The sequence below is a fragment of the Nipponia nippon genome, unplaced genomic scaffold (genome assembly GCF_047370975.1).
Source record: "Nipponia nippon isolate SJK-2023a ecotype South Korea unplaced genomic scaffold, ASM4737097v1 scaffold_7, whole genome shotgun sequence".
In the NCBI taxonomy this organism is placed as follows: Eukaryota; Metazoa; Chordata; class Aves; order Pelecaniformes; family Threskiornithidae; genus Nipponia; species Nipponia nippon.
This window is the reverse complement of record NW_028262391.1, coordinates 31,455,094-31,467,362: the sequence shown is the minus strand read 5'-3', so window position 1 is coordinate 31,467,362 and position 12,269 is coordinate 31,455,094. Positions and strand designations below refer to the sequence as shown.

Genomic DNA, 12,269 nt, shown 5'->3' with positions numbered 1-12,269 from the left:
CAGATTAATTTTTTCAAGAGCCATTTTCAAAGCAAATGACTACACATGCACCTTGGTTCTTTAAACAAAGGTTATTTACCAGTAGTGTGAGTACATAGCCAGCAGGTTGTGGGTGTTAGTGTGGATGGGTAAGAAACTTTTTTTTTTTTTTTACAGCCAACTGTCCTAAGAACTGCAGCTCCTGAGACACTATAACCTAAAGAAAACCTAAGTGATCTGTAGCGATCACCTATGTGATGGCAGTAAAGAAAGCAAAACAGGTATATACCGTGCTGTGGCCTTTCACTACAATGAAGCCTTCTTTGATGCTAGGCACTTCCACTGGCCAGGAGCTGTTGTTCGTTCGGATAATGTCCAAATCCCACACCTCTGCCTGGAAAACAAACATGGGCACACAGGTTTATTTCTACAACTACTGATCTGATCCAGTAGAGAATTTCTTATATCCTTGTCTTATATCCTGACATACCAGCCCAATGGCAAAAACCTTCCCACTTCCATCCAATCTGGCCATTAGATGCTTGCCTGACACCCAGCTATACATAAGTACAGGGAACTGCTCTTGGCAGTTGTAGTTGTGGCTCACCAATCCCCCACCCCTGGGAACTGGCTCAGCCTGAGCAGATGAGTGAACCCTCTGACCCTCCACATTGTTTCTAGCGGTCCCACTATTTGATGGTAAGCAGAAGGTATTTGGTACCACTTTCCTTCCTCCTGAACCCTGAAGAAAGATCAGTATGACCTCTCCTCGGAAGAGAGGAATCCCACATATCATATTATGGGAGGATCCCCAGCACAGACTAGACAGAAGCCTTTACATCTCTGATCATATCGGTTCTTTCCTTCATTAGATTCTCTCCCTTTTATAAGGGACAACGTTTCAAAAGCAAGGTTTCCTTACCCTGTCCTCATGCAACAACGCCAATGTCTGACTTCCCTCTTCACCACTCTCCTCATTATCATCTGGGATGAAAGGGCACCAGATGATTCTTCGAGAGGTGTTCAATGGGGTATTGTCAGGTCGCTTGATGTTAACCAAGATCTCCTCTCTGATCACCACGGTTAAGAAACATAACATTCTGGCAGTGCTACTGACACTCAGCAATAACCTATTCAGGTGTGGTCCATCCAGTAAATACTACTAAACCTCAAGATTTTTTGGATCATTGAGACACAAAAAGAAATCAGATAAAAGGATTCCGCTAAGAAAGGTAGCAAGCTAGCACTTCTTCACTGGCAGAAGAGGTTAAGCTTACAAAAGTTAGTAGTCTCATAATTTTCTCTTGCAGGCTGCAGACAGGGACAGGATAAGCATAACAGGAGCACACGCACCCACCCCTGAACGTGCAATCCACGCGACTGCTAATGGACAGATTAAATGATTTCAGCTAGCATAGCAACACTACCACAGAAAGACAGAAAAGCTACCACGTTGCCCCAGACTGAGTGCTCTCGTCCACCCATACAAATCAGATCTTAAACAACTACAACCACCTTTGCTCCAGTTGCTTTTGAAATGATAGTATACAATTAAAATTAAGAAGGCACAACCTAAGACGACATACCCCACAGACTGACGTAATTCCCAAAAGCACTGAGCAGTGACTCCTAGCAATTAAAAGGAAAAGATTTAGGGCAATGAATCAAACACTAAAAATAACATTTCAGGACCACTAAAAGAAGAGGGATGACAGGTTTAGAAGGAAGACAGCGAGCAGGAGGGAAGAATTACATCCTCTTGCCCAGATAAGTAACTGAGGAAAAGAGCTAGAACCAGACAAGTGTGAGTAAAAAGCTCTGTCACACGGTCGAGGTGACAGTGTCCATGTGTAAGGCCAGCTAGTACAGACTGACACTTCTCAGTGACTACTTTTGCCTGGACCAGAAGGAGCACTGAGGTGTCACTCCTAGAATTTCAAGTTACATGCAATTTCACATAATGATTGGGCTGAATAGAGGCACAGGTTGACTGATTTGATACTCTGGAAGAGGCAAAACTATTGACCTTCCTCCTACAAGCTGCTATTCTGAAAAGGCTACAAAATGAGTTGCAATTTTCAGGCTGCATTCACATCTAACCATTACACAGACTGTTACAAGGTGTATTTTGACAAGATACTGGATTTTTTCTTTATCCATGGCCAGGCGCCAGACAAAAAGGTTGCCGGCCTCATCCAGGCATGCCAGCTGGTTGGAGTTGAGATGAGCAAAAGCCAGGTCTGCCACACCACCTGTGAATCCTTTCAGCAAGGTCCGCTCAGCAGCGCTGACGCTCAACACCCGCACCATAGCGGAGCCATTAGTGGCAGCTGCAGAAAAGAGAGAGGGAGAAGTCATCATTTATCTGTGCTGTTTCCAGCCATCGGCTTGTCATTTCCAGCACCCATCTTGCCATCAGCTGTCACTGGCAACACACTGAAAACCCGTATCAATAGGTACCATGTTAACAAACCCTTTCAAGACCCAGGATACATGCACAAATATTCACTGCACTTTTCAGCTTGGGTGCAGAAGACTGGAACAGCAGCATCAAGGAGTTTGCCTGCCTTGTAAGGGGCAGCTTGATTCCCCATATCTTCTACAATTTCTTGAGCACCTCAATTTCTAAGTTGCTCTACTTAAAAAGTCAACAGAAGTTGACTTCTTGTGATTCCCAGGATTATTCTCGTCAAAAATGCCTTCATTAAATGTAAGGCCTAAATCTTTATCCTGGGCTCATGACAAAGCTACCAAACCTCCAAGGCTGACCTCCAGTGACAGTGAATTAATTTTAATTGCAATTTCATTTTCAGTAAGTGGAGAAAAGGAGTCACTAAGAGGAGGCAGCTCAAATATATGTTCTGTAAGGGGAATGTAAAAAGCATAAACACTTACCTGGCAAAAAGTACTGCTTTTTGGCTTGCATGACTGAAAAGACCATGCTTTTGAGCATGCACATACCAAGCAAAGTTTCCAACTTCCCCATTTCAGACAAACATCACTATAATGCAGGCAGTCTTATGGTGACCCTATTCTTTCCACTTCTTGATGCCCAAGCCAGCCCTAGCAGACCACTCAGCTTTCCATAGTGTTACTGCACCCAAGCTTTAATACTTTAGAAAAGGGTGAGACGCCCTAAAGCTGCTCTAAAATAACCTCAGCTAGGAAAAAACACAGGAGTAGTAGTTCATAAAAGGCCAGACAAACTGATGGGTGTTAGAACTAAGAAGAAAGGGAAGAGCTGATGGAGCCCCAAACACTGTGTGCTTATATGAGCAGAAAGAGACACTGCAGATGACTAAGTGTTCATTTGTTTCATGTTTGTTGTGAAACAGTCTTTCCCTGCATTGTTCTGCTTTTTTCTCCCTTCTTATTGCAAAATACAGTGCATCTACATTGCTCTTTGCCTCCTCTAAATTTAGCCTTAAACTCAACTCTAAATTTATGCAAGCAAATCCATCACAAACATTTATCTGCTCAAATTACCATGGGGCTGTTTCTGTGCTTAGCCACAGAGAAGCTTGTTTACTGCAGAAATATTTAATTAGAGAGTAATCTGAACATCAGCTTAGTGTCCAGTAAAACCAATGTAATACTTCAACTTTTCCTCCATCCCCAGTGAGACCTCCTCTTTCTTTTATTTCTAACTTCAGAAAAGCTTTCCTTCTCCGTGGAAACTCTCCTGCACCACCAACTCTTCCCTCCCCTGTAGCTCCAGCTTCACTTGTACTCCCACTACAACAGCACCCTGATCTTGGTATTCCAAGAAGCATTTCAGTTATTGCCAGTTATCTTCTTCTGATGCAAACTTTGCCTCTTTTAGAGATACACAGAACAAAAGAATACAAATCACATCCAAGATAAGAAGGTATCTCACCTCTAATGGCATAAGCCAGGTAAGAGTTTGAAACAGCTATCAGATTGCCATAATAGTATTTCTGCTCCCAGTCATATCTAGCAACAGGCTGTATTTTCACCTGCTCAAGAGAAAGAAAACAAAATATGAGAAATGTCTGGAATTAACTTTTTCCTGGAACAAACTTCCAAATATATGATTTCCTCCTGGGAAGATCTGTAATGCTTAATAGGAAACTATTAGAAGCAGCAGTCAGTAAGGAGAACTGCACATTGAATACCAGGCAGCAGAGCCCTAAACATTCAAAGTTCTGGAGGCTGATGAATATTTCCTTCCATTGCAAGAAGGAATGCAACTCGTTGAATTTGTCACACTGCAAAACAACACTCTACCCTGTAACTACAGCAAAGCAGCCTTTACCTCTTTATTAGCACTGTGTCTGGATTCCCAGTTATTGGAAACTTTTTTGAAATACAGAAACACATTTGCTGCATGGGCACTTGCTTTTTACTTTTAATACTGCTTTCCAAGAAACTGAGAGTCCTGGTCTTATTTGATAAGCATTGCCTCTGCGAGCAAAGAATTAAGAAATACTATGGAAATTATGGCAGTGATCCTCCTCTTCATTTTTATCTTCAGTATTATCTATGAAAAATAATGATAACACAGTACAGTATTCATTTACTATCTCTGTGGTCCCTTAATTCACTGCACACTGAAGAACAAAATGATATAGAAAACTGCTGTGAGGATCAAGACCAGAGTCCTCTCTCCCAATTATTAGCATTTGTTCTCAGCATGTCTTCATACTCTGCTACAGCACTAGTTCTAATCTCAGAACATTCTGCAGCTCTGATCTGCTGAGTGGAGGCCTCAGCAGGACTGAGGCTAGCAAGCTATCAAGGGCAACCCTCTCTCCATAGTGAGGACCTTCCAGTGAAGAAACAATCAGTAGGGAAAGCTTGTTTGTGAAGGAAGGGCACTTTCCCAGCAGCCTACAGCTTAGATCATGGAATTATTCCTGAAAATTAGACGATAACTTGGCCAGACTGGAATAACAGTAACAATCAGCTAACAAGATACCACTCCAATTTTTTTCTCCCCTTGTTAAGCTCCTTGACAAATGTCTACCTAATTAGAAGCTCCTATAACACAAGAAAGAAGATAGTAATTTCTGTTTAAAATATTTGAGCATGAGCTGATGTGACTAAAAAAAGAAACAGAATTATGCTTTGTCTTGCTCCTTACCTTGTTACTCCCTCTGGCCTTACTGGTGATGCTGGAATCACTGCTGGCCACTATCTCCACATCTTTTGCTGATATCACTACACAAGTGGAGCTGTCATCACCGGAAAGACAGCTTTTAAGAAAAACAAAGGGGAAAAAAAACACTCAGACAGGACTCACAGGAAGAGAACAGAGGTCAGATATTTACCATTCATGATTTTAACAGCAATGCAGAAAGAATATCTGTGCATCTAGGAGGTTTGAACTGAACAACTGAAAACAGAAACTACTTTCAGTTAAGAGTCTCCCTTCCCCATGTGTCACAGGTTTGAGAGCGCCAAATACCTGGTTTGTTCAGCTTAAAAGCCTCCAGTCTCTTTTCACAGTCCATTACTCTATTTGACTTGAGCACAGAAATATATTTGATTAAAGTAGCCTTGACTACTACCCAACATTGGAAGGTGTAAAGAGACCACAGCCAACCAGTTGAACCTCATCAACAGTGCACACTGCTCATGGTTCTCACAGCATCCTCTCCCAAAACTATGACCAGAGAACCCAAACAAAAGCTATTTACATGAGCTCTGATGTTAAGAGTCAGCACATGAAGCCAAGCATTACACTAGTTAGACTGATGTGGATTTGTAGCTGTGGATTTGTATTATTATGACAAATCCAGAGTGTTCTATATGCATGTGTTCTCTTGCATATAAGCGGTAAAAGCACATGTACTGTCCAAAACACACTGATGTATACAGACAACTCAGCAAAAAGTTAGGTAGAAATCTATCTCAGGATCATTTGTCCCGTTTTAAGTTATGTGGAGAGAAATACTTCGACAAGTGCAAGGTCTACAAACTGGTATAAGTTACCACTTAGGTAACTTGGGTCCCTGAAAGAGTCCAGCTGGAGGTCTACATGAGAACACTAAGTTCCACCCAGAGCCCTGCTAATTTACCTCCATTCTGACTTGCAATGTCCGCCATGCGACCAGTCCTGCTCCCCTTCGCCCTAAACAGCTCTGCTGATATTCTTCAGTTCCTGAGCAGCAGGGATGGCAGGCTCCATGCATCAGCATCGCAAAAACTACAAAAGCTCTTACCAATAGCATGGACTCACAACTGCCACCTGAACTCAACGTAAAACTCACTGTCAGATTCCCAGCATGCTTGTCCAGGCTCACCAGAACTAATTTTTAACCATTTTTGGTTAAAAAGCCTTTTTTTGACAAAACTTACATAACTTGCTTCTCCTGCAGGGCTCCCAGAGAAATGCTGCGATGCACTGGCTTAGCCAAAGAAGGTCCATCTCCGGCCACGATGGGATCAGGCACCAGCAGTCCATTCAGGTCTCCATTATACGAATTTGACTGTCTCTGGTTCTCGTTCACTGAACCTAGGGAAAAGCATGACCAACTGTGCACAATCTCCATTTAAAAGAAATAGCACTGGATGAAATACACTACCTCCAGATGTTTTTTGTCAGGTTCTACTTGTCTATCAGGTAGAATATGCTGAATTGGTTGGGAAAAATATTCTTCTCCAAAAAGGATGTGTAAGAGACCTCCCATGTAAGAAACTTATCTCCACACAAACGAGCGAAGTCATAGCTTTTTTCTTACACAAGCAATCCCAGCAGACCAGAAAAACACCAAAGAACAGGTACAAGGAACTTACCAGGTTTGAGGAGCAAACAGTCTTGGATCAGAAAGACTAAGCTGGTGATTCAGATTTACTGAATCAAGTACCAGACCAAAAGGTTCTTGAAGGGTCATTTCTAACCCTCATGCCTGCAGAGAGATCTCTGAAGTCCACCAATACAGTGGCTAGCTGCAACATTTGGGGTTGGCTGGAAATAATACATTTGTTACTTTCCAAAACTGGCTTCTGACTGCGAGACCTGACCTCAAAGCCCAGGCATTCAAGTAACTTAGCTATGAAACTGTGCAGCTGTGCCTACGGGATTCCCATATTTTTCCCTTGGTCAACTAGTTACTTAGAAGTTTACAGCACTCAAGTTTTACGTAAAGCAACCATTTTTTCAGAGTTTCAGCTGTGCTTTCAAGAGTGCATGTGCCCTGACTTCATGTATTTGGCCTAGCACAAGTTGCCTGGTGGCCTCCATGACTTTTGAAGGCTTTTGGAAGGGGACAGGTGTAACAGGGGGCGAAGACGACTCTTCTTTCTACTTCACTAGCAAGGTAAAGAGTTGACAATCCCCACTGGAGAGCAAGCCCACTCCATCTGCCCTTACACATCAGTACACTGAAGTCAAAGCCTCCTGTCTCAGCAAAATCCTTGCTTGAAATTTTCACTGGTTTTGAAAACTGGAATTTCGTATACTGTTGCCAGGTAACAACTGCTGCTGAGCTCTTGCAAAATGGCTGCTCCCAGGACCAGAAGCTCCACTGTTACTGGCACACATAACAAACCTAAACATAACTGTGGGCATGAGGCATGTCCTTTGAAAGTAAGGCAAGCTTTCAGTTGTTAAGTAGGCTTTAACATATCAGGATGAGTGCTGCTGCCTATAGAAATAACTGTGACTATTATACATTTGCCAGAAGAATATTTAAAACTTGCCTGTTTATGAACAGAGTCATTAAATCAGCAACTATGCTATGGACACAAAAAGCCTGTGCAGCAACAGGGTATCCCGATGCAGAGACCATTTGGGTGCTCACCTCAGTTTACCTGCACTGCATGAAGAAAACAGCAGTGGTGCTCACACAGCACAAGGAAACTTCAGGCCAGGGAACGGCATCCTGTAACCGCCTAACACATTTGTGCTGTGCTTTCTGTTGCAAGATTAAGATGCGCCCCTTATTCCTATAGCATATGGTGGGTGCTCATCCACTTGCAGCAGCTTCCATCGACTGCAATTTATCCTTTGTGACCAAAAGCAGGAAAATATTCACTACAGGAAAAGCATCCCGGCTACCAGAGAAAGAGGACACATTCTTTGCTCTATTTGCAGCAACAGGAATGGCTCATGTAAGTATCTCCGCTCTTTTCTGGACAGAAGGACAGTGACATTTGCTCCGTGGGAAAGGGAAGGAGGAAACCCTCCACAGATGCCGATGAGCACAACAACAGTACACCAAGGTTCAGGAATGGGCTTAGCCCATCGCTCTGTCTTAGTGGGAGCCAGACAAGCAGAGGTGCTGCCTGCACACTGTCCTGAAGGCATAAAAGAAGGGAACAGGCTCAGGGTTTAGCAGGTATGTGAACAAAACATTAACCTAGACTAGTATTGGCTTTCAAAGGGAAAAAAGTGCGATTGTATTCATTACCTTTTTAAATAGCAGGAAAGCAGGAGCAATCAGAGCCAAGATCCTGAACTCTTCCTGCTCCCACCCCCTGCTGCATCAGGGACAGTACTTTGTACTGAATGGTGACTTCCCTGATAAACGCCACATGAGCAGGGTGAGCCCACCTAACACCTGGTTATCAGCAGAGATTTCAGCACGGATTGAAGGATCCTGCCCACAACCCCAGCAGGGACTCTCCTCCACGGCACACTGGCATTGATGGCCTGTCTACAGGCCCCAGCTGGGAGGTCCGTGGTTTGATCATGCAGCTTCCCTTTGCTGAGGGCATGGCATCAAAAACAGGCAAGGGCTTCTGAAGCAACGGATGATGTTTGCTGAAACTGGGAGAAAACTGTGTCAAGAGGGACTTTGGTGGTGGATCGCATTTTTACAATCGCCAAACCCAGCAGAACTAAAAAAGTGCTGTGACAGTTGTAAACTCTTTAGAGAGGGAAGTGTTTCTTGTCATCTGCCTGGACAGGACCCAGAATAACATAATGCTGCTCATAGCTATGTGCACCTAGTACTGCAAAACCTTCTTCCTGGCAGCAGCCTTAGAAAGCAGCTACACTAGTCTCTGCTGGATATTAAGTGAAACCCAGGGTGTAACAGAAACTGGAACTACAGAGGACCTTGACCACAGCAACTTTATGCCAGACAAGACTAGCCCTACGCACGCAATTCATGAGGCTGCTTCTATACTCTTTCAAAAGCCTTGAAGGATCCTCCAGTTTCCCTTTCCTCTGACATCCTAACAGGATTTTCAGAGGCTTTCAGTTAACAAACAAGTACTCTTGCTCTTCACTTTATTATGTCCAGTTCTTTCAAGTCTATTTGCAGTGATTCACCCAGGCAGTGATTTCTGCTGAGAACAAGCACAGGTTCCTTACTGCTTGACTTACTGTACATTTGCTCCTTTTCCTCTTAACTGCCTTCTTGCGCGCTAGAGTTGACAGAGAAGGTATAAAGAGAATGAATAGGAAAGGAGAAAAATGAAAAGAAATAAGCCATACTCAGTAAATAACTCCTTTGCTTCAACCAGCAAGAGAAGCTGCTTCAGGGGAAAGTCAAGTTATCTTGAGAGAACAGAAACACCTCCAACCACTTCCCAACCATGACGTACCCTTTCAGTTCAGAAACTGCTATTTGAAACAAGCATTCCTCATCCCTGCACTGAGTTCTCCTTTCAGTCTTTCAAGTATAGAGTGCTGCACTGTGAAGGAAAATTGTATTTTCTTATAAGAATTATAACCTGGGAGCACCCAAGCGCTCCAGAAACAAGAGAAACTACTTCAGGTAATGAGAAGTTTCTCTATGGGTAGTAAAACTAACGAAGCTGGCTTCCGGTAGGTTTGCTCCATCACCCCATGTGCCTCTACACGTCTCCCACAACAATCCTGCATCTAACCTCTCACCCTTTTGGCCAAGCAAAAGGCAGCACATCTGGCAGTTGCTTTGGGAGTAGCACATTCGTATTGACTCTCAAGACACATAAAAGTTATGTTATTCCTGCCTTTTCCTCAACAGGAGCACAACACGGGCATAAATTCTGTCCTCTACCCAGAGGCTAAGTTGTTTTTTGTTTTTTTTTCTTTTTAAAATATTTATGGTCTCAGTGTCCTTCAGACCATTACCTCATCAGGTTTGAGGATGGCACTGATCTCAGAGAGGCCTGATAGCTCCTTCCACTGAGCCCAGCAAGACACCTTGGGAAAAACTCAAAGCATTCCTAACACAGGAGAGAGACTTGGGTCGAGGAGATCAGTGCTGATCAGTTCTCAGCAGCAATACCTCTTGGATAAAAAGAGCCCAGGGACCCGCAGCAGCAGCGAGCTCTGGGTCTGAGCTGCTCCCACTATGCTCAACGACAAAAATCCTCTCCCATACGCGAGGGTCCTCAAGCTGGGTCGCTGGCTCCTCTCCTTACCCGGCTGGTACAGGCCTCCCCGCTGGCTCCCGGGCTCTTCAGGGAGCGAGGCAGGGCCGAGCGGGACCCCGCCCGGAGCGGGACAGAGCCGGCGGAGGGCGATGCCACCGGTGCCCCGAGGGAGACGGGCCCAGCCCCGCAGCGCGGCCGCCTGACAGACGGCGGAGCCGCGGCGCACCGGCCGAGGAGGGTCCCGCAGCCCCGGCCCGGGACAGGGCAGCGCGGCCGCCGGCCGTGTGCCGCGGCCCCGCCCAGGCCCGCCGGCGGCGGCCTCTCGCGCCCCCTCGGTCCCGGCCCCTCACCTCCCGGCCGGTCCAGCTTGAGGATGTCCCGCAGGTGCTGGGTCGCGTCCTCGATGTCGATGCTGGAGGAGGAGGCCATGGGGCCCGGCCCGCTTCCCGCCGCCGCCACCCGCACAATCGCCACCGCGCTGCCCCGGCCCGGCCCGCCGCCCACGCTTCCGCCTCCGGTCCGGGCCTGGTGCGCCGGGCGGAAACCGCCGCCGGGACGGAGGGTTCCGGGCTCGGCGGGGGCGGAGCCAGCCCGGCCCCGGGCGGGGCGGGCGGGCGGCAGGGCCAGGACCGGCGGCCCCGGCCCCGGCCCCGGCCCCTTCCCTCGGCGGGAGCTCCCCCGCCGCCCCCTTCCTGCTCCCCGCGGGGCCGGGACTCCGCTGGCCCCGCCGGGGCAGACGGGCGGGCCGCTGCCGCCAGCTCGGGCACTGAGGGCGAGCCGGTTGCCGCAGGCCTCAAGGGCCTACACCGGCCCTGGCCCCCGCGGGCGTTATAGCCAGCATGATTTCCCATCCGTGCGATACCATGAGGGAACACCTGAAGTCTCGCTCATAAGGAGTTAATTCAGGTTGTTTAGGGGGAAAAATAATCCCATACAGCTGCCCGGCCTTCCCTCCACCACAGGCCGCTTTCGCCATCTCTCCACACAGGCCTCCTGACCCAGGAGGTGACTGTTGGGCTCGGTCTATCACTTGCAGTAAGCATGGGCACGAAAAACAAGAGTGAAGAGACAGCAAATCTGTTCAGGCATCAAAAGTGACCTGCAGGTGTCAATATTATTAAGCAATACTGATTTAGAAACTCTGGTGTTCGTCTCCTCCGGGTAAGGAACCAGGAGTGAATGACTGTGTGGAGAAAGGCAGGAAAAAGAGCCCCAGAAAGACCTACACGGCCGATTTTGGAGGATAACTGCGTTGAACTTTTAATGGCCTAAAAGAATCCCATTTTAGATAGTTTTTAAACTAATACCTGCCACACATGTCGTTCCTTTAACCTGACTTTTAAGCAAGCTCTCTGTTGGCTTATTGAGCTCATTATTCAAAGCACTACCCTGACCTCACGGACCAGATCCTTCTGCAGGGCAAGGTTCATAAGCCAGAGCTATTCTTAGATCCTCCCTCCTCTGCCAGGCTTCATTTAGATCTGGAGCTACAATATCAGGATCTTTATTTGCAGTGACCACGCAAAATACCTCTTTCTACTGAAAGAGCTCACCCCTTCAAGTGATTAACTGTGAGCCCACCAGAACAGTCCTATATTTGAAACAGGGAATATATGAAAATGGTGCAATACCGAACAGGAGGGCTCTAACATCAGCTTTGAAGAAAGCTCCATTGCAGTTCAAATGCCAAAGCAGCCAGATTTGAGAAATGACCAGCTTGAGCATACCCCATCCCAGGCTTTCCTGACAAGCCTCAAAAAGGGAAATGCCAAGTTCATGTACTTCAAAAATGAGCTCAGCGAGGTGTGCTAATCCCTTGAAAACTGGGTCCTAATGGCTTAGTCAGGTCTGAAGGTAAAGCAAATGCGATTCTGCTCCTGTGCTGTCTCATATGCTGGAAAGATTAATTTAATAAATCCCTTCACTGGTGGAACACCGCCACCTCCAGGGTGGAGGACACATGGCAGCCAAGCACGTTGTAAAAACCTGCACAGCAAACGCTGGACTACCAACCAGCT

General features: G+C 46.3%; 1 protein-coding gene across 4 annotated transcripts in view; it reads right to left on the bottom strand.

Annotated features, from left to right (window-relative positions):
* Positions 1-10,768, bottom strand: part of EDC4 (enhancer of mRNA decapping 4) — a 41,516-nt gene extending 30,748 nt beyond the window's left edge. For all 4 annotated transcript variants that reach the window (XR_015700452.1, XR_015700453.1, XM_087739307.1 and 1 more), the window contains exons 1-7: positions 10,602-10,768; positions 6,301-6,457; positions 5,084-5,195; positions 3,857-3,956; positions 2,120-2,309; positions 902-1,049; positions 269-373 (exon numbers count right to left, since the gene is read on the bottom strand). Coding sequence is in view for 2 of the 4 variants with exons in the window: in XM_087739307.1 (XP_087595433.1) it covers positions 269-373; positions 902-1,049; positions 2,120-2,309; positions 3,857-3,956; positions 5,084-5,195; positions 6,301-6,457; positions 10,602-10,680 (891 nt within the window). In the remaining 2 variants the exon portion in view is untranslated. The remainder of the gene's footprint in view (positions 1-268; positions 374-901; positions 1,050-2,119; positions 2,310-3,856; positions 3,957-5,083; positions 5,196-6,300; positions 6,458-10,601) is intronic.
* Positions 10,769-12,269: the final 1,501 nt, after the last annotated feature.